At 44.4% G+C, this 21685-nt stretch overlaps 2 protein-coding genes and 1 pseudogene across 3 annotated transcripts in view; 2 read left to right on the forward strand and 1 right to left on the reverse strand.

Moving 5' to 3' along the window:
* The window catches only part of GGA2 (golgi associated, gamma adaptin ear containing, ARF binding protein 2), a 44975-nt gene extending 40835 nt beyond the window's left edge, over nt 1–4140 (forward strand). For both annotated transcript variants that reach the window (XM_053554168.1, XM_053554169.1), the window contains exons 16-17: nt 1805–1915; nt 2458–4140. In XM_053554168.1, the coding sequence (XP_053410143.1) occupies nt 1805–1915; nt 2458–2601 (255 nt within the window). In that variant the 3' untranslated portion in view covers nt 2602–4140. The remainder of the gene's footprint in view (nt 1–1804; nt 1916–2457) is intronic.
* An 844-nt stretch (nt 4141–4984) lies between these two features.
* LOC128560766 (amine oxidase [flavin-containing] B-like) lies at nt 4985–15710 on the reverse strand (annotated as a pseudogene).
* A 3904-nt stretch (nt 15711–19614) lies between these two features.
* Nucleotides 19615–21685, forward strand: part of COG7 (component of oligomeric golgi complex 7) — a 97636-nt gene continuing 95565 nt past the window's right edge. The window contains exon 1 of the mRNA XM_053556725.1: nt 19615–19972. Within this exon, the coding sequence (XP_053412700.1) occupies nt 19804–19972 (169 nt within the window). The 5' untranslated portion in view covers nt 19615–19803. The remainder of the gene's footprint in view (nt 19973–21685) is intronic.

Raw genomic sequence — 21685 nt, forward strand, 5'->3', positions numbered from 1 at the left:
TCATCTGCTGGTTAGCTCCTTTGAACTTTTTAGTAATGGCTATCATTTTGAAGCACCAGGTCCTTTTCCTGGGACATCATCTGTTACTTGTAAGAGGAAGAATCTTCATTCAAGTTGTTTAAGATAAAGTAGGAATTTAATGGTTTATCTCATTGGGCATTCCAGAACATCTGACTTCAGATAAGAGTAGATCCAGGTTCTTAAATGAATTCTTTATATATCTGTCTCTTTTCATCTTCTTTTTTTTTGAGACAGAGCCTCAAGCTGTTGCCCTGGGTAGAGTGCTGTGGCATCGTAGCTCATAGCAACCTCAAACTCCTGGGCTCAAGCAAGTCTCCTGTCTCCGCCTCCCAAGTAGCTGGGACTACAGGTGCCCGCCACAACTCCCAGCTATTTTTTGGTTGCAGCTGTCATTATTGTTTGGCGGGCCCAGGCTGGATTGGAACCCACCAGCTCAGGTGCATGTGGCTGGCACCTTAGCTGCTTGAGCCACAGGCGCCGAGCCTTTTTTTTCTTTTTTTTTTTTGAGACAGAGTTTCACTTTGTTGCTCTGGGTAGAGTACCATGGCATCATAGTTCACAGCAACCTCAAACTCATGGCTTCAAGCGATTGACTTGCCTCAGCCTCCCGAGTAGCTAAGACTACAGGTGCCTGCCACAACGCCTGGCTATTTTGTAGAGACAGGGTCTCGCTCTTGCTCAGGCTGGTCTTGAACTCGTGAGCTCAAGCAATCCACCCACCTTGGCTTCCCAGAGTGCTAGGATTACAGGGGTGAGCCATTGCACTCGGTCCTCTTTTCATTTCTTGACTTTGCATTTTTCTTTGGGACTGTTCTCTTAATATTCTTTCCACAAAGTAGGATCGTGGTTCCCAGTGGCTCCAGGGGTTGCATGGTCCTTAATGCTTTTATTTTTCCTTTCCAAAAATCACCTCACCAAGGAAGAAACCCTTTTTTTCTGCTTTTTCAGACAGTCTCACTCTGTCACTGTGGGTAGAGTGCCATGGCATCATCTTAGCTCACAACAACCTCAGTCTCTTGGGCTCAAGTGATCCACTTGCCTCAGCCTCCTGAGTAGTTGGTACAATAGGTGCTCACCGTGATGCCCAGCCTAAGATTTCTTTTTTAGTAGAGACAGAGTTTTGCTCTTGCTCAGGCTGTTCTCAAACTCCTGAGCTCAATCTACCTGCTTTGGCCTCCCAGACTGCTAGGATTATAGTCACGAGCCACTGTGCCTAGGCAAGAAACCCTTTTTATCTCAGAAAGAAACTCACCTGATATGAGGTGTGCTTATTGATTACACAAGAAAGAGCTTTGATTGGCCTTGCTGATGTTACTTTCATTCCTTGAACCAATATTGTGTCCAGGGATATAAGGTACCTGGACAATTTGGGATAATATATTCACCCCTTTTCAAGGGAAGTAAGGCTCCGCTGATTAACAACTAACTTTATAAATTATCAGTCCAAGGCTCAGAAGTTAAATATTTTGTCCAAGATTACAGAACTGATAAGAAGCAGAGTTAGAATTCAACTCAAGATGTACTGTTTATGCTGCCTCTCAGATGCCAGCTTTTGACCACACAACTTCTGGTGTATTTTGTGTGGAAGGTCCGTTTGAATCCTTTCATCAATTAGTGGGAGCTGTCTGCTTAGTGGGGGCGCCCTGGGATATCACATCTCCTGAAAGCCCAGTTAGTCTTGGAAGAATGGTTTGGAGATCAAACTGCCATTCACCTGATCTCTCTCATGGAAGATATAGTTTGTTTGGAATGAGTTATATGTTGGGTTTCTTTTCCCCAATAGTCAATGAGAGTAAAGCTGCAGCCAGCATCCAGCACCAAGCTTCCTGCATTCAGTCCTTTGATGCCTCCAGCTGTGATATCTCAGATGCTTCTCCTTGACAATCCACATAAAGTATGTTCTGGTAACTTTGGTAACAGGGAAATGGAGCCCCTGAACTATAGGGAATTAACTGCCTGGGGTGGAGAGAGGCACATTGAGGTCTTGCTTTAAAATCTCTGGTTTGGTTGGATGGGGTTGTATGGAATATCCCTTGCTGGATTCTCTTTTCCTTTAAGAGTTAATGAAAGATGATCTGTGATGCATTATCATATCTGGGAACCAAGGGAAGGACACCTTAACTTTCCCTAATCATATGAAGTCCCTTAAAAGGGTGAGGCCTGTTTTCCCTAACTGGTCTTTGAATTTGCACCCTGTTTCAGGACTGCAGAAGTGTAGAAGGGCTTACAGGATGTGTGCCTGGCTCCTTTTGTGTTTGTAGCCCTTAAGAGGGTAGTCCAGACTAGTCCATGTCATACAATTGTTTGAAGCCCTCACTTGACTTGAATTAATATATATCTAGTGTTTCTTGGTGATTCCGGTATTGGCGAAAGTTTTTTACTTTGGGCTGGCCTCTGGGTACTACTCACTAATTTAACGTATCTCTTATGTCCTAGGAACCTATCCGGTTACGATATAAGCTAACATTTAACCAAGGAGGACAGCCATTCAGTGAAGTAGGAGAAGTGAAAGACTTTCCAGACCTGGCTGTCTTGGGTGCAGCTTCTTTTCAGGAGACGGACCCTTCAGTTCATGCTTAGGCCAGCGTTACTTTTGCTGTCTATACTGGACTAGTCATGGTGTTTTAGTGCACAGTGCCAAGAGTTCTATCCTGACATCATGCTATGGATGCCAACATCTGACTTACTCTGCAGATTGTGTGTGGGTGTGTGTGTTTGAGATCAGGGGGGTGGGAGAGGGTACAACAGGGATTTTGATGTGGGCAGTGTGGGAAATGCTGAAGTATTTCTGATAATCATCTCTGTTATAATCATATCTGTTTCTGCATGTTAGTGGGCACTGATGTCCCTGCCTCAGGTTGGAGGTTTTATAAGCCAAAGTTTTTTTCATGTAGTGTTATCTTTCCATTCATCCACTGTGTGCCTTGTCAGCCTTTGAAAGTCTTGGTTGCTCCCAGACTGTTGTTCTCAGGGACCTTAAAAGGGACCTGGTTGGTCTTGGAGCAGAGACTTGTCTTCTGGGGCATTCTCTTTCAAGAAAGACCTTGTGTCCGTTTTCATTAGAGATTGCTGCTTGCATGTGTATGAGAAGATCATCTAAATGGAATACTTTTTGCACTGTTTCCAGATCAGGAGCTGCTGTGAGCCAGAGGACCACACTTGGGGGACCAATCATGTCCTTCACCACTGTGCCTTATTAGAATCGCCCTTAGATGGACCCTCTGGGCAGAGGGGAAGGCAGATTCCAAGCCTCATTCTGGCCTCAGGTCTGTGGGTTAGGCAGCCAGTCTGGGCCCTTCCTCAGGATTCTCATCTCCATCCTCGTCTTCTTTTTCCACAAACATTTATTTAGAGTTTCTTTGGTTGTCACACCATGTTAGTCATAAATCATAGCTCACAGGCGTATTGACTTCACAGTCTAAGAATCGGAACTGTGATACAGACATGAAAAGAGCTTAGCAATGATTTAAGTGGTGACTAAATATAGAAAGTCATTGAATAAATACCACATAGCATGTGTACTTTGTGGAGTGTTGAGTAAGTGAAAGATGTAAAGCTGATTGCATTTAGAGATGATAGGCTTAAAGGGAACTGTCTTCTATTGAGAAGGAAAATTTTGTAAAGAATATAACTGCCCTTTCTTAACTGCCTCAGTGAAGAGAGAAATGTGAAGATCTGAAGAAAGCTGGGTATTTGTTAAATTTATAATCTGAAAGCAAATTTCAGGTTTATATTCAGTTTGTGCTTAGCTCCTACTGTGTGCTGGGAGCTCTGTGCAGATTTAACAGTCCTGCTTGGCCTGATCAGTGGGAGAAGGAACCTGAGTGAGCCTGGCTAAGGTGGCCCCATGGAGGGCTTTGAAGTTGAAGCAGCTGACTTGGCCAGGTTCTACCTCAGAAGCTACAAGGCTGTTTGCTCCTCTTAATCATACAATGTCTGACAGTTAAGTTTGTGAACTCATCCTAGAAAAAGTACTACATACTGCATTGCTGAATATCACTACGGTCACCTTTGAATTACAACCCTTGGGAAGCTGTGTACCGACACCAGCTCCTAGTCTACTCTTCAAAGCAATTGTGGAATACTTTTTCTGGAATGGCCATAAAAGCTGTTGTATTGTATTAACCTTGATGTCCTAAATGTCATCAGAATGTCTTCCTTACAATATTTCCTTTATCTTTGGGTAAAGAAAAAAATCTCTGGAGGCCAGATCATATGAGTAGGGAGGGTGTTTTAATGCAGTTGTTTACTGGTTAGAAACTCCCTCACGGACAGTGCTGTGTGAGCTAGTGCATTGTTCTGATGCAAAAGCTGTGAATTTTTTGGCCAAGATTTTCAGTTAAGATTTTGCTAACTGTTGGGCGGTGCCTGTGGCTCAGTCCGTAAGGCGCCGGCCCCATATACCGAGGGTGGCGGCTTCAAACCCGGCCCCCGGCCAAAACTGCAACCAAAAAATAGCCGGGCGTTGTGGCGGGCGCCTGTAGTCCCAGCTACTCGGGAGGCTGAGGCAAGAGAATCGCTTAAGCCCAGGAGTTGGAGGTTGCTGTGAGCTGTGTGAGGCCATGGCACTCTACCGAGGGCCATAAAGTGAGACTCTGTCTCTACAAAAAAAAAAAAGATTTTGCTAACTGCATCCCTATTGATGTTTAAAATTTGGTCTGGTGTGCTTCTCACAGCCAATGATTTTGAGGCACAATTCAATGAATTTCTGCAATGTTTTTGTCAGTGCTGCTCCTTACTGGCCACCCTGGCCTGCCTTTCTTTCTTTCTTTTTTTTTTTTTGAGACAGAGCACAGAGTTGCGCTATGGTGTCACAGCTCACAGCAGCTCAAACTCTTGGGCTTAAGCGATTCTCTTGCCTCAGCCTCCCAAGTAGCTGGGACTACAGTCACCTGCCACAGCACCTGGCTATTTTTTTTTTTGGGCAGTTTCTGGCCGGGGCCAGGTTTGAACCCATCACCTCTGGCATATGGGGCCAGCACCCTACTCCTTTAAGCCACAGGCACTGCCTACCCTGCTGTTTTTTTCGTTGTGTTGTTGCGTTTGTCATTGTTGTTTTAGCTGGCCCAGGCCAGGTTTGAACCTGCCAGTCTTGGTATATGTGGCCAGCACCCTACCCACTGAGCTCCGGGTAGAGTGCCATGGCGTTATCATACCTCAAAGTAACCTCAAATTCTTAGGCTCCAACAATCCTTTTGCCTCATCCTCCCGAGTAGCAGCGACTGACTACAGGTGCCTGCCACAATGCCCAGCTAATTTTTCTATTTTTAGTAGAGACAGGGTCTCACTCTCGCTTAGGCTGGCCTTGAACTGGTGAGCTCAAGCAATCGACTCACCTCCGCCTCCTGGAGTCGTCAGATTATAGGTGTGAGCCACCATGCCTGCCCCATCAGTGCCTTCTAATTGCTAAATTTAGTGACCACAGTAGATTCTAGCCCTTATCTTTTTTTGGAGACAGTCCCTCACTCTGTCACCTGGGGTACATACAATGCCATGGCGTCATAGCTACTAGCAATGTCAAACTCCTGGGCTCAAGCAATCCTCTTGCCTCAGCCTTGGAGTAGCTGGGACTATAGGCACCTGCTACAACGCCTGGCTATTTTGAGAAATTGGGTCTCACTCTTGCTCAGGCTGTCTTGAACTCCTGAGCTCAAGCAGTCCACCCACAGTGCCTCCCAGAGTGCTAGGATTACAGCCATGAGCCACAGCACATTGTCTACTCAAGTAATTACTTACCTAGCAACTTTGACTCATTGATAGTGATTATAGGCACTCCCACCTTGATTTACCAAGTTCTAAGATTAGGGGGTGAGCCACGCACCTGGTCTGATTGTAGCCATTTTGAAGCTACACAAATCTAGTCAAAAGTAGACATTTAAAAAATATGAACACAGTTCCCATAAAAGGTTATTCAGTTAGCAATTTTGTGTAAGGTATGCATTTTAAAATCCATAGCCCTAACAAAATCTGAAGCAGATAGTATAGAAGTAAAATATGTAGGCAAAATACCAAAAATTTTTAGTTAAAATACTGGTTTTGAAGCAAGTGAAAAACTATATTATACAAAGCATTTTCTGGGAATGTAATTAACCACAGCAATAGCTCAAAACCACTTGATCATCTCAGTAGATGTGGAAAGGCATTTTATCTCATCATGCATGTCTACTAATTATAAAATTAAAAACCCAATACCAGGCGGTGCCTGTGGCTCAAAGGAGTAGGGCGCCAGTCACATATGCTGGAGGTGGCGGGTTCAAACCCAGCCCCAGCCAAAAACCACAAAAACAAAACAAATAAAAAAACCCCAGGGCAGTGCCTGTAGCTCAAAGGAGTAGGGTGCTGGCCCCATATGCTGGAGGTGGTGGGTTCAAACCCAGCCCTGGCCAAAAACCGCAAAAAAACCCCAGACAAACCCAATACCATATTCAATAAAGGACAAACCATAGTAGCCTAAGTATAAAGGCTTGCTTTCATACTTATAGGAAAGTCAGCTAGAAGTAGTCCAGAACTGCTGTTGATGTAAGCATCAAGAAGTCATTAGGGACCCTAGATCCAACCAGTCTTTAAATCACCACCCAAGAATATGCCCCTCAGAGTCCTGTTAAAAAGTGATAGCTGGCTACAAGTGTCACATTGGCACTGAAAGGAAGGAGTAAGGTGAGTATGCCAATATTATTTTTAAGGTTTCTTGGAAGCTTCATGTGATGTTCGAATTCACTTCTAGGCTGAGAAAGTCAACAATTGCATAGTGCCACACCACATAAAATTGGGGTTTGAGTACTAAGAAGAGATGATGTTACCCTACTATGTTCACGTTCTGCCATAAGATACTATGGCAAAGTACTGGAAAGCTGATCTTGAGCTATTGCTAAATGAAAAAAGATCATGTATTTAAGTTTTTCATAACCCCAGTTTTATTTTTTTGAACAGAGAGTCTCTTGTCCTGGGTAGAGTACCATGGCATAATAGTTCAAGGCAACCTCAAACTTTTTTTTTTTTAATGTGCTGAATCAGGGTAACTTGTATTGGAAAACCCAGAGTAACAATAGCTTCCACAAGGTAGAAGTTTGGGTTCGTTCCTCCCCCCCCCCCCCACCAATCCCCTTGTTTTAAGTTTGCTGACCAGGCACAGTGTCGTATGTCTGTAATCCTAGCACTCTGGGGAGCTGAGGTGGGTGGATTGCTTGAGCTTAGGAGTTCAAGACCAGCCTGAGCAACAGGAAGATCCTATCTCTATTAAAAATAGAAAAATTTAGCTGGCTGCCATAGGTCAGTGATTAGAGTGCTGACCCTGAGCGTCAGGGGGTGGCGGGTTCCAGCCTCACCTGAGCCTCATAAATAAAAATAGAAAAACTGGCTGGGCATTGTGGTGGGTGCCTGCAGTCCTGGCCACTCGGGGAGGCTGAGGCAAGAGGATTGCCCAAGCCCAAGAGTTTAAGATTGCTATGAGCTCTGATGCCATGGTACTCTATGCAGGGTGACAAGAGTGAGACTGTCTCAGAACAAGTCCCCAAACCATAAGTTGATACTTGGCTCCACTATCAGAGCCACCAGTTTTAAAACCAAACAATCCCCCCAGATATATGTGTGCACGTATAACAGTGGTAATCTTTGTATCATAGTTACAGATAGTTTTCTTTAAAATTTAGCTATATTTAAAAAAACTTCTTAGCTGAAGATAAAAATGTTTATGCTTGGCAGTGCCTCTGGCTCAGTGAGTAGGGCGCCGGCCCCACATGCCGAGGGTGGCGGGTTTAAACCCAGCCCCCGCCAAACTGCAAAAAAAAAAAAAAATAGCCGAGTGTTGTGGCGGGCGCCTGTAGTCCCAGCTGCTCGGGAGGCTGAGGCAAGAGAATCGCTTAGGCCCAGGAGTTGGAGGTTGCTGTGAGCCAAGTGACGTCATGGCACTCTACCCAAGGGTGGTACAGTGAGACTCTGTCTCTACAAAAAAAAAAAAAGTTTATGCTCAATTAATGTTTTAATACATAATCACATGAATCAGGGTGAATATTCTTCCCACTTATCCACTTACCCCTCATCTGAATACCTTTTCAGAGAGAATCTAGACATATTTCTGTTTTTCTTTTTTTAAGAGACAGGGTCTGTGTTATCTAGGCTGGAACGCAGTGGCGTGTTAGCACACTGCAACCTCAAACTCCAGGGCTCAAGAGAGCCTCCTGCTTCAACCTCCCAAGTAGCTAGAAATAAAGGCATATGCCACCACAGCCGTTTAATTTTTTGTAGAGACAGGGTCCTGCTATGTTGCCCAAGATAGCCTTGAATTCTTGCCTGTAAATGATCCTCCCTTGGCCTTCTAAAGTGCTGGGATTTCAGGTGTGAGCCACAACATCCAATCTGTTTTGCTTTTTTTCATGTAACACTATAGATAGCTTATAGATAATGTCATTACCAGCATGAATTGCTTATTAGAATAAGTCACTGCTTTTTTTTTTTTTCCATCTGACCTCTGAGGTGGTAAATCAAGCACGTGTGTGTTGAGAGTACTAATTATCTTATTTATTTATTTTTTTGCTCCCCACCTCACTCCATTCTTTATGTTTTCAGGGAACTTTATTACAACCCCTTCCCCAAACCCACGCCCCAAATACAGTAAGAAGAGGGTGTGGTTAAGACACTTTCTCTTTAGGCTTGCACAAGCAGACCCTTTTTGTGTGCCACGAAGCCCAGAGCCACTGCTGAAAAGATGCTGGTCAATCCAATCAGCTTCAGCAGGCCTGGCACAGAGGGCAGATGTCTCTCCAAGAAGGTTGTAGTGATGGGTTGCGCAGGGACATCCACCGATTCTGGTTCTGGCTGCCAGATTTCATCCTCTGGAATCTTCCCCACAGCGTGCAGGATGTCTCGGGCTGCTCTCTCCCCAGCCTCCACAGCTCCCTCCATGTAGCCACTCCAGTGTGTGGCAGTCTTAGTACCCGCAAAATAAATCCTGCCCCCTGGTTGGCGTAGTACCTTCCATATTGAGTCATGATCACAGGGACAAAGTAGGTGGTGTAACAGCCCAGAGTACTACTACTCATACCAGTTCTTCTATTCATAATGTGGTGGCTTCAGAGCTTCTTGGGATCCTAGAACTTTTACATAGAGCTCACAAAGTTTCTTCATCCTTTCTTCTTTGGTAAGACGTGCCAGCTTTCTGGCTTTGTGGGCAAGGATAAATCTCATTATTGCAGCATAGCTGCCATCAGGTTTGGTATCATCCAATGTGTAGGAAATTGGAGCTTCCCCCCCCCTTCAATAATCATGGTTCCACAGTGACCCTTTTTCCTCCAGAAAGGCTCATTGTACTAAACCGTACACTTGATAACAGAACCCAGAGGCACACAAATGATCAGCTGATTCCTCATCATTGGCAGAGGGGGATTGAAGTGAATCTTCATTCCCAGAGTAGGAGGAACAGCACAAATCACATATTTAGCCTCATACGTCTCATGGTTAGGGTCTTTGCAAGGACATTTTCTCCTGTCTGGTCAATGTAGGTCACAGGCCTCTCCAGCTTCACTCTGTCCCCAAGAAGGTCCATTATCCCCTCGCTCACTTGACCAGATCCACCCACAAATTTCCTCTCCTCTCTGGTCACCACCTTCCCTGCTCTAGGTTGCTTCTGCATTCTGTTGCTGCGTTGCTGGACCAGGTAACCTGCTTGCTAAAGCTTTTTGAGAGTACTAATTATTAAAATTCTCAGTGCAGCAGTTATCTAAAAACTATCTCCAGCCTCCCTTTCCACTGGGCCTGAGACGCCTGGGTTCCCTAGCACCCCTCTACCTCTTTCCTTATTTCTTGAAGCCCTATATGTTAGGTAGAGTGAAACAGTATAGGTTTGGGAGTTAGGAAACCTTTTTTTCCCCACCTAGAACATCTTGGATAAATCATTTAATATCTCTGGGCCTCAGTTTTTATATTGTTAAATGGGAAAAATGTTTAAAATACATGATTTGGTGAGGATTTAATGAGGTCAGCAAAATAACAGATACACGTACTCTAAATTTAGTTGCTATTCTCAAATCACCTTAAATTTTTAGTTTATTTTTATTTTTTTTTAGAGACAGAGTCTCACTGTACCGCCCTCGGGTAGAGTGCCGTGGCGTCACACAGCTCACAGCAACCTCTGACTCTTGGGCTTACGCGATTCTCTTGCCTCAGCCTCCCGAGCAGCTGGTATTTTTTCTTTTTTGAGACAGAATCTCACTTTGTCTTCCCGGTAGAGTGCAATGGCATCACAGCTCACAGCAACCTCAGATTCTCGCGCTCAAGTGATTCTCTTGCCTCAGCCTCCCCAGTAGTTTGGGACTACAGGTACCCATCACAACACCTGGTGATTTTTAGAGACAAAGTCTCACTCTAGCTCAGGCTGGTCTCGAATTTGTGAGCTCAGGTGATCTGGCCACCTCGGCTTCCCAGAGTGCTGGGATTTCAGGTGTGAGCCACCTCAGTCAGCCTTTTTTGTATTTTTTTTTTTGAAGAGACAAGGTCTCATTCTTGCTCTGGCTGGTCTTGAATTCCTGAATTCAAGTTATCCTCTTGCTTCAGCCTTCTAGAATGCTGAGATTACAGGCATAAGCCACCACACCAAATCACCTTTTCTGATATTTTTTAACCATCTTAACAGGGGTGACTTACATTTCGTCCCTTTGTTTATTTCATAACCTCTCTTGCTCTTATGAAATGCCCAAAATTGTGCTAAGAATACCAATAACCTAGTAGTATTTCCAGTATCAAACTTTTTGCTGCCTTTGATGAAATCAGACCGTCAGGATTCAGATAAGCTGCAAGAAATCAGAAAATACAAGTATTAGTTTTTTAGTTTCTAGAAACGCTATTACAAAGTATCACAGATTAGCTTAAAACAAAAGAAATTCATTGTCTTGAACTTCAGGAGGCTGGAAGTCAGAAATTGGGGCTATGCTTCTGCTCCCTGTTTATAGGAGAATCTGTCTAGTGGTTTGTCAGCATCTTTGTCCTAAGCTTGTAGCTGTTTAACTCCAATCTCTGCCTTCACTGTCACGTGTTCTCCCTTGTGTGTCTTCATGTGGCCATCTTGTCATGAGGCCACCCAGCAATATTGGATTAGGGGCCTACCCTAATTAAAATGGGAGTGTAAAAGCAAGTTTTAAGCTGTAAAAGTCTATAAATACCTAAGGAATCTTTAGTGCTGTATTCCCTCAAATGGATGGATAGATCTATGTTCCAGGTAATCTACATTCTACACTGGTTTCCAGTAGTGATGGGAGAGATAGCTTCCCAAGAGGAAGGCACTCTATTCTGCTAGCAAAGCTGGGTTGTGCCCATACACTCAGCTGCAATTGATTGTGGTCACTCTGTAGGTTCCCTAGACCCGGTTAGTATCTTCTGCTGTCTCCTGAATTCCTGTGCTCTGCTCATTAACCACACCTAGCAGATAAAAATTCTACTTCTGGTGACTATTAGGGTTTGTCCTACAATATAATATGTAGGCCACATCTTATACTCCCTATACATGAGTTAGCAGGGAAATATTTTAACCCAATCCACAAACCCCTAGAGCTGGTGAAACTATTGCTGGAATGATGGTCCCAGGTCTTTCAGTGCTCGCTCGCTCCTTCAAACCCCAACAGCCATTCCTTGTATCCATACAAGAGGCTCTCATGAACAGGAGTGGTAAGAAGTGAAACTGTGCCATATAAAGCCAAGCTACATGACCTAGACATGTAGGGCCATGTAGAGAAGGTCAGCTCACTTTCAGCATGTTGCAAAAAGTGTGAGTTTAGGGACAGAACTTTTGATTATGGACTAGTAAAGAGATTGGCTATAAATCTGATGTAAACAACCACTTCAGTGGCTGAAAATCAAAGATGACAATCTGACAAGCCCTTATTCTTTGAAAAACTGCTGAAGTTTGGAATATGAACATTGGTAATTTGTGTGATCTTGAGGATGCTCCCAGCTACCCCATTCACCCCAACTCAGAAAGGCTGGCATCTTTTCTATTCTATTAGCCAAGTGACAGTTGTCAGTGGTATGCAAGTGGAGAGTGACAGCAGTTCTACTAGTCTGAGGTTGTGCTCATTAGGGAAGACATTCCCCGGCTAGGTCTGTATACATGTTCATCAGCGGCCAGAGAGCCCAAGCTAAGCACATGATCCTGGTGACCCTGAAGCTGCATTCACCTGGGCACAGCAGAAAGAAAAAGAAAGCTAGGATAGGTTTGAAAGTAGCCTGAACTTTAAATATTCACTCCTACATACAGAAGACTTAACTATTGCAAAGTTTTTATCACAACTATGATCATTAACTGCCACTTAAGCTATGTGGACACAAAAAGCCACAATTTTTTTTTTTTGAGACAGAGTCTGACTGTTGCCCTAAGTAGAGTGCTGTGTCATCACAGCTCACAGCAACCTCTTAACTCTTGGGCTTAAGTGATTCTCTTGCTTCAGTCTCCCAAGTAGCTGGGACTACAGGCTCCTGCCACAACGCCTGGCTATAGTTTAGTTGCAGTTGTTGTCGTTTAGCAGGCCAGGGCCTGGTTTGAACCTGCCAGCTTTGTTGTCTGTGGCTGGTGCCCTACTTGCTGAGCTACGGTCGCTGAGCCAAGAGAAGCTACATTTTAAAAGAAAAATAAAAGCAAGAATAAAAAATAATCTGAGCAGAGATATCAGTGGCCACTGGCATACCATAGGCGAATTTCACAAATTTAGATCAGGCAAACTATCAAAAACGGGAACAAACTTCAGGAGGTTCAGAATCTACTGTGGCACACAATATATTAACTAAAATGTCCAGTTCTTAACAGAAAATTACAAGATTCATAAAAATACCAGAAAGAATGACTCATATATGGGAAAAAAGCAATAAACAGAAAACATCTCTAAATGTTTCCAGAGGATGGGTTTAGCAGATAGCCTTCAAAGCAGCTATTATAAATATGTTCAAAGATCTAAAGAAAAAAATGCTTACAGATCAGCTACCACTTGCACTTTACCTAATAAATACAAACAATGTAACCTAATCGTTTGTGTCATTTGTACGCATACATTAATCTGAAATTTAAAATAAAAATGCTAGTCTGGTTTGGTGGCTCATGCCTGTAATCCTAGCACTCTGGGAGGTCCATGCAGGTGGATTGCTTGAGCTCAGGAGTTTGAGACTAGCCTGAATAAGAATGAGAATGTCTCTACTAAAAATACGAAAACTAGGCAGGTGTGGTAGCGGGCACTTAATAGTTCCAGCTACTTGGGAGGCTGAGGCAAGAGGACTGCTTGGGCCCATAGCTTGCTATGACCTTTGATGCCATGGGACTTTACCCACGGTGACAAAATAAGACTATCTCAAAAATCAAAAAACAAAATCCTTAAAAAATTAAAGTATAACAACAAATAGTGATTCTCAATAGTAAGACAATATAAAAAAGAAAATAACTTACTGGAGTTTTTTTTTTTTTTTTTTTTGAGACTTGATTATCCTGGGTAAAGATCAATAAAGTCATCTTAGCTCACAGCACCTCAAACTTCTGAGCTCAAATCTTCTTGCCTCAGCCTCCCGGTTAGCTGGGACTTATATGTACACGAAGCCCAGTTCATTTTTCTATTTTTAGTAGAAATTGGGTCTTGCACTTGGCCCAGGCTGGTCTCTTAAGTCATGAGCTCAAGTGATCCTGTTGCCTTGGCCTCCCATATTGTTTTGGTTGCAGTTTACAAGGGTGAGCCATTGTATCTGGTGCTAAATTCTGGAGGAAAGTATAACAGAAATTCTGGAGTTGAAAATTACAGTGAATTGGGCGGCACCTGTGGCTCAGTGGGTAGGACGCTGGCCCCATTTACCAAGGGTGGTGGGTTCGAACCCAGTCCCGGCCAAACTGCAACAAAAAATAGCCAAGGCACCTGTAGTCCCAGCTAGTCAGGAGGTTGAGGCAGGAGAATTGCCTAAGCCCAGGAGTTGGAGGTTGCTGTGAGCTGTGATGTCATAGCACTCAACTAAAGTGAGACTCCGTCTCTAAAAAAAAAAGAAAAATTACAGTAAATTGATGTGAAAAATTCAGGAAGGGGTGTGGTGACTTGTGCCTATAATCAGCACTTTGGGAAGCGAAGGTGGGAGCATCCATCACTTGAGGCTAGGACTTCAAGGCCAGCCTGGGCAATACAGTGAGACTCCATCTCTAAAAATAAAAAAAATCGCCCTTTCTCTTCCAGACCCAGCTGCTTCAGCAGCCATGGGTGATGATGCAGACATGGCCAAATCCAAGAACCACACCACACACAACCACTCCCGAAAGTGGCACAGAAATGGCATCAAGAAACCCTGATCACAAAGATACGAATCTCTTAGGACAGGAGTGGTGGCTCATGCTTGTAATCCCAGCACTCTGGGAGGCCAAGGTGGTAGATTGCCTGAGCTCATGGGTTTGAGACCAGCCTGAGCAAGAGTGAGACCCTGGCTGTTCCAGCTACTTGGGAGGCTGAGGCAGGAGAAATCACTTAAGCCCAAGAGTTAGAGGTTGCTGTAAGCTATGACACCACAGCACTTACCAAGGGCAAAAAAGAAGAGACTGTCTCAAAAAACAAACAAAACAAAACACAAAGATATGAATCTCTTAAGGGGGTGGATCCCAAGTTCCTGAGGAACATGCACTTTGCCAAGAAGCACAAGAAGGGCCTGAAGAAGATGCAGGCCAACAATGCCAAGGCCATGAGTGCACACACTATCCAGGTCCTCGAAAAGCCCAAAGAGGTTAAGACCAAGATCCCAAAGGATGCCAGCCAGAAGCTCAATTGACTTGACTACATTGCCTACCACCAGCTTGGGAAGGGTGCTTGTGCATGCATTGCCAAGGATCTCAGGTTCTGCAGGCCAAAGGCCAAGGCCAAGAATCAGACCAAGGCCCAATTTGCAGCTTCATCTGTAGCTCCAGCTTCAGTTCCATCTCAGGCTCCAAAATGTGCCCAGGGCCCCATGAAGGATCCAGAGTAGAGGCATCTGCCAACATGAAGACAAAAGGATTGGTGTGACCTCTGGGCTGCTGTCTGCATGGGGGTGGGGTCCTCCTATGCTATTTGTACAAATAAACCTGATGCAGGAAAAAAATCAAAATAAATAAGCTGGGTGTGGCAGCACATGCCTTGTATTCTCAGCCACCTAGGAGGCTGATGCAGGAGGATCACTTGAGCCCAGGAGTTCAAGACAGCAGCAGCCAGCTCTGATTGTGCCACTGAACTCTGGTCAGGTGACAGAGCAAGACTATCTCAAAAAAAAAAAAAAAAATCACAGCTCGGTGCCCATAGCACAGTGGTTATGGTGCCGGCCACATAACACCAAGGGTGGTGGGTTTGAACACAGCCTGAGCCAGTTAAACAACAATGACAACTACAACAACAAAAACATAGCTAGGCATTGTGGTGGGTACTGGGAGGCTGAGGTAAGAGAATCGCTTTAAGCCCAGGATTTTGAGGATGCTATGAGCTGTGATGCCATGGCACTCTACCAAGGGTGACATATTGAGACTCTGTCTCAACAACAACAACAAAAATCACTAGAGTCCCTCAACAGATTTAAGATGGCAGAAGAATCAATCAGTAAACTTGAGGACAAATAAATAGAAATGATCCAATCTGGGTGGCCACTGGCCACACCCGGTATATGGGGCTGGCGCCCTACTTCTTGAGCCACAGGCACTACCCCGCTAGTTGTTTCTATTAAAATTATTTTATTTTATTACAGTCATTAGCTCAATGTTATAATAAAAAAATTATTTTATTTTAGTTTTGTTTGTAACTTTTTTTTATTACAAACAAAGATAAAAACAAACACATTTAGCCTAAGCCTACAAAGGGTCAGGATCATAAACATCATTGTCTTCATTTCCACATCTTGTCCCAGTGGAAAGTCTTCAAGGGCAGTCACATGCACGGAGCTGTCATCTCCTATGGTAACAGGGTCTTCTGGAATACCTTATGGAGGGCCTGCCACAGGCTATTTTTCTTTTTTATTTTATTTTATTTTATATTGTTAAATCATAGCTGTGTACATTAGTGCAATCAAGGGGTACAATGTGCTGGTTTCATATACAATCTGAAATATTCTCATCAAACTGTTCAACGTAGCCTTATTTTATTTTCTTTTTTGTAGTTTTTTTGGCCGGGGCTGGGTTTGAACCCACTACCTCCGGCATATGGGGCCGGCACCCTACCCCTTTGAGCCACAGGCGCCACCCTCACAGGCTATTTTTCAGTTAACTTTATTTTTTTTTGGAGACAGAGTCTCATTATGTCACCCTCGGTAGAGTGCGGTGATGTCACAGCTCACAGCTACCTCAAACTCCTAGGCTTAAGCCATTCTCTTGGCTCAGCCTCCCAAGTAGCTGGGGCTACAGGTGCCTGACACAACGTCTAGCTATTTGTTTTTTTTTTTGTTGTTGTTGTTGTAGTTGTCATTGTTTACTAGACCAGGGCCGGGTTTGAACCTGCCAGCCCCAGCGCATGTGGCCTGTGCCCTAGCTGCTAAGCTACAGGCACCAAGCCTCAGTTAACTTTTTTTTTTTTTTTTTTGTGGTTTTTGGCTGGGGTTGGATATGAACCCGCCACCTACGGCATATGGGACCGGCACCCTACTCCTTGAGCCACAGGCGCCGCGCTGGTTAACTTTTTTTTATAAGTAGGAGCCATGCTAAAGTAACGATAAAATATACAGTACAGTAAACACATAAACGAGTAAAAAAAATCATTTATCATTATCAAGTATTATGTACTGTACATAATTGTATGTGCTATACTTTTAAATGAGAGGTAGTATAGTAGGTTTGTTTACACCAACATACTATAAGCAAATGACTAATGTGTTGTGACATGATGTTACAATGGCTGTAATGTCACTGGATAACAGAAATTTTCAGCTCTATTTTAATCTTATGGAACCACCATTGTATATGGTCTGTGGTTGACCAAAGTGTCATTATGCAGTACATGACTGTACACACACAAAAAAAAATAGCACAAAGGGGGGTGAGAATGGAGTTATAGTGGAGGGAAAATTCTTTTACTGGAACTAAATTAGTTCTAATATAGCAGATTATTAAAAATTAAAATTCATAAAAAGTTGTTGTGGCAGGTACCTATAGTTCCAGCTACTCAGGAGGCTGAGGCAGATGGATCACTTGAGCTCAAGAGTTTGAGGTTGCTGTGAGCTATGATGATGCCATGGCACTCAACCTCAGGGTGAAAAAGTGAGACCAAAACAACAACAAAAAAGAATAAAGTAAAGAAGTTTAATTATTGAGAGTAATTTAGTAAATAAATGTATCAATGTCCAGGCCAAGATAACGTCACTTTGAATTTTGCCAAATATTTAAAGTAGTAGTTACATTCCTTCACAAACTCCGAAAATAAAGAACAGAGGATCATTTCCTGATTGAGTCCTTGAGAATAGTATTAACCACATATCAAAACTGGACAAAGATATTTCAAAAACAGAATATTGCAGACCAATATCCCTCATGAACATAGACGTAAAAATCATCAACTATTAGCAGGGCCCCATTATGCAGGCTCGCACCTGTAACCCTAGCACTCTGGGAGGCACAGGCGGGTGGACTGCTTGAGTTCAGTAGTTCAAGACTAGCCTGAGCAAGATTGAGATCCAGTCTCTACTAAAAATAGAAAAACTAACTGGGCATGGTGGTGCACATCTGTAGTCACAACTACTCAGGAGGCTGAAGCAAGAGGATCACTTGAGTCCAGGAGTTTGAGCTTGCTGTGAGCTATGATACCTCTGGGGCAACAGAGTGAGACCCTGTCTCAAAATACACATGGACACACACGGTGTCCATAAAGTTCATGTGCAATTTAAAATACATACACATTTTATGAACATACTATGTTATTAGAAGAGCAAATACATTAACATATAAAAATCGTTACATAACATGGACCAAAAAGAATTTATCCCAGGAATGCACGATTAGTTTACCATCTGTAACATATGAATAGAATAAAAGAATAGTTTAACATCTATAACATATGAATAGAATAAAGGAATTACTATAACATATGAATAGAATAAAGGACAAAAACCACACAATTATCTCAATAGGAGAAAAAACATTTACCACCATATCCGACATTTTTTTTTTTTGAGACAGAGTCTCACTGTGTCGCCCTCCGTAACTCTACCCCGGGGCTTAAGCGATTCTCTTGCCTCCAGCTCCAAAGTAGTTGAGACTGCAGGAGCACGCCACAACGTCCAGCCATTTTTTTGGTTGTAGTTGTCATTGCTGTTTGGCAGGCCTGGGCTGGGTTCCAACCTGCCAGCCTCAGTTTATGTGACTGACGCCCTAGCCGCTGAGCTACAGGCGCAGAGCCCATATCTGACATTTTAACAAACTCTCAACCTGGGAATAGAAGGGGTCTTCCTTAACTTGAAAAAAGGCATCTATTAAAAAAAAAACAACCTACAACTAGGCTGGGCGCAGTGGCTCACGCCTGTAATCCTTAGCACTCTGGGAGGCCCAGGCAGGTGGAGTGCCTGAGCTCAGGAGTTTGAGACCAGCGTGAGCAAGAGTGAGACCACCATCTCTACTAAAAACAAAAAAAAATCAGCCAGGGCGGTGCCTGTGGCTCAGTGACTAGGGCGCTAGCTCCATATACCGAGGGTGGCTCTGGCCGAACTGCAGCAACAACAACAACAATAACAACAAAATAGCTGGGCACTGTGGCAAGCACCGGTAGTCCCAGCTACTTGGGAGGCTGAGGCAAGAGAATCACCTAAAGAGCTGGAGGTTGCTATGAGCTGTGACACCATGGCACTCTACCGAGGGTGACAAAGTGACACTCTGTCTCTAAAAAAACAAAAACAAAAACAAAAAACCCAGCCAGGCTTTGTGGTGGGCCATTGTAGTCCCAGGTGCTTGGGAGGCTGAAGCAAGAGGATCGTTTAAGCCCAAGAGTTTGAGGTTGCTGCGAGCTACGAACCAGGGCACAAAGTGAGACTGTCTCAAAAAGAAAAAAAAATAGTATTCGCAATTGTAAATAACAATTGAAAACAATTCTGGCTCCTATAACAAAGAAAGCTTTCCGGGATAGTCTCTTTTCTGAGGCATCATATTGTCTGTTTTAGGGTAGAAGAAACAAATAAGTGCAAAGACTGGTAGTTTCCAGCATGGTGTTTCAGGACAGGATGGGGGCCAATGTGGCGGGAGTGAAGTGGCAAACGTGTGGGACAAGTGGCGACAGAGGTCAGATCACGGAGGCCTCACCTGCTTCCAGAAGGGAGAGCAGTAAAGTATTACAGTGAAGGTTCCAGCAACCGGTTTGAGTTCAAATCCTGACAGCGCCGCTTTCCAGCTATGTGACTTTGAACCAGTTGCTTAACTGCCTCAGCTCTGCATCTATACGTTGGGGAGAATAATAGTATTCATACCACGGTGAAGATTAAAAGAGCTACTACGTACCAGCTTTAGAATAAGTTCAGTGTTTCGGGTTTAGAGCCTTGCGGGCAGAAGTGGTATGTTTGAACCAGCCCGGAGCGCTCAGGTGCTCCCATGCACCCACAGATCCGGCGGTCACCGTGGTAACGGCCACTTACTTCCGGAAGAAGTACGGCGCGCGGCGAGGGTCAATTTCAGACACAGCCTGAGACTGTGCGAAGCTGAGCAAGAAGCTGTGCACCGAAAAGTTACGCGTGCTGGAGGTTCCGGGGTGTAGCATCGGAGGCCAACCCCCGGTGCTCTCGCAGGTTCGCCGGCTCCTGCGTCCTTGTCTCTTAAAGCCTGGACTCCAGACCTGAGGCCGTGCCGCCATGGATTTCTCCAAGTTCCTGGCCGAGGACTTCGACGTGAAGGAATGGATCAATGCGGCCTTCAGGGCTGGCCCGAAGGAGGCGGCGGCCGGGAAGGCGGACGGCCACGCAGCCACCCTGGTGATGAAGCTACAGCTGTTCATCCAAGAGGTGAACCACGCCGTGGAGGGTGAGCCGCGCGGGGCCCTGGTCGGGAGCCCTCACCCGCGCCTTCCTGGGCAAAAGTCTCCGAACTGGGCGTGGGACCCCCGGGTGGTGCACGTATTGGGCAGTAAATATCTGTGCCCCTTTTGGTGAGAAAGCGAGCTCTGCAGCCCCTCTAATTACAGTATTGAGAAAGTCTCTGCTGGTTGCTGGGTGGTCTCTTAACACTTGCTAATGTTGGATGATAGTTTTCCAACTCTGGTAGTGCTCTAAGTTTTCCTTTGAAAATCTAAGTGAAAAGAGTGAATTTTGAGAATTTTAAATAGCCAACTTCCTTACATCGGGCAAAAAGCTATTACAGTTAGGTGTATGGGAATGACGGAAATCTGAGAAGCATTGTTAGCAGATTTTCATGTCAGCTGAGGAACATAGACTGGCCCGAATGGAGACAAACCTTTTTTTTTTTTTGAGACAGAGTCTCAAGCTGTTACCCTGCGTAGAGCGCTGTAGAGCGCTGTTACCCTGCGTAGAGCGCTGCGTGGGAGCACCTGAGCGCTCCGGGCTGGTTCAAACATACTACTTCATACCACTTCATAGCTCACAGCAACATCAAACTCCTGGGCTTAGGCGATTCTCTTGCCTCAGCCTTCGGTGTAGCTGGGATTACAGGCGCCCACCACAGTGGGCGCCTGGCTATTTCTTCGTTGTAGTTGTCAGTGTTGTTTGGCAGGCCCCTGCTGGATTCTAACCCTCCAGCTCAGGTGTATGTGGCTGGTGCTCTAGCTGCTGAGCTAGAGGTGCCGAGCCAGACAAGCCTATTTTTCAGGGTAATTATTAAAAACAGTCTGTACCAGCAACCATTTCATATAACGCCTTCACTTTTTTTTTTAATTTAAGAGACAGGGTCTCAGTCTGTTGCCCAGGTTGGAGTGCAGTGCTGTTATCACAGTTCACTGTAACTTGCACTTGGGCAATCTGTTGGGTCTCAGCCTCCCCAGCAGCTGGGACGACAGGCCCACTACCTTGTTGAGCTAATTTTTTAATTCATTTTTTGTAGAGACAGTGTCTGACTATTTTGCCCTGGCTGATCTCCAACATCTGGCTCAAACAATCCTCCCAAAGCTCTAGGATTGCAGGTGTGAGCCACTGTGCCCGGTCCCTCCGGACTTTTATGACTCCTCCTGGGCTTTTATTCACATTAAAAGTGAAGCAGATACTTCAGTGAATAGAACTTTGTTTTATAGATGTGCCCATTGTTCAAGAAAAGGGCAAGGAGCTTTATTTTCACTGCAGAGTCTTTATTGAATTTTTATCTTTTACTAATGATTGAGTATCTACTATACATGTGCCAAGAAATGGGCATGGGGGAGGTCTCGTGTGGTAGTTCATGCCTGTAATCCTAGCACTCTGGGAGGGCCAGGCTGAGGAGAGTTGAGCTCTCCTGAGGTTGAGCTCAGGAGATCAAGACCAGCCTGAACAAGAGTGAGGACCCTCATTTCTACTGGAAAAAAAAAAAAAAAAAAGACAAAATTAGCCCAGCGTTGTGGCAGGTACCTCTAGGCCCCACTACTCAGGAGGCTGAGGCAAGAGGATCACTTTAACCCAAGAGTTTGAAGTTGCTGTGAGTTATGATGACTTCATGGCATTCTGGCTTAGGTGACAAAACGAGACTCTGTCTCAAAAAAAAAAAAAAGTGTTAAGCTGTCAATTTCCCCAATTCTAGATAGCACACATAGTC

The sequence above is a fragment of the Nycticebus coucang genome, chromosome 12 (genome assembly GCF_027406575.1).
Source record: "Nycticebus coucang isolate mNycCou1 chromosome 12, mNycCou1.pri, whole genome shotgun sequence".
Taxonomy (NCBI): Eukaryota; Metazoa; Chordata; class Mammalia; order Primates; family Lorisidae; genus Nycticebus; species Nycticebus coucang.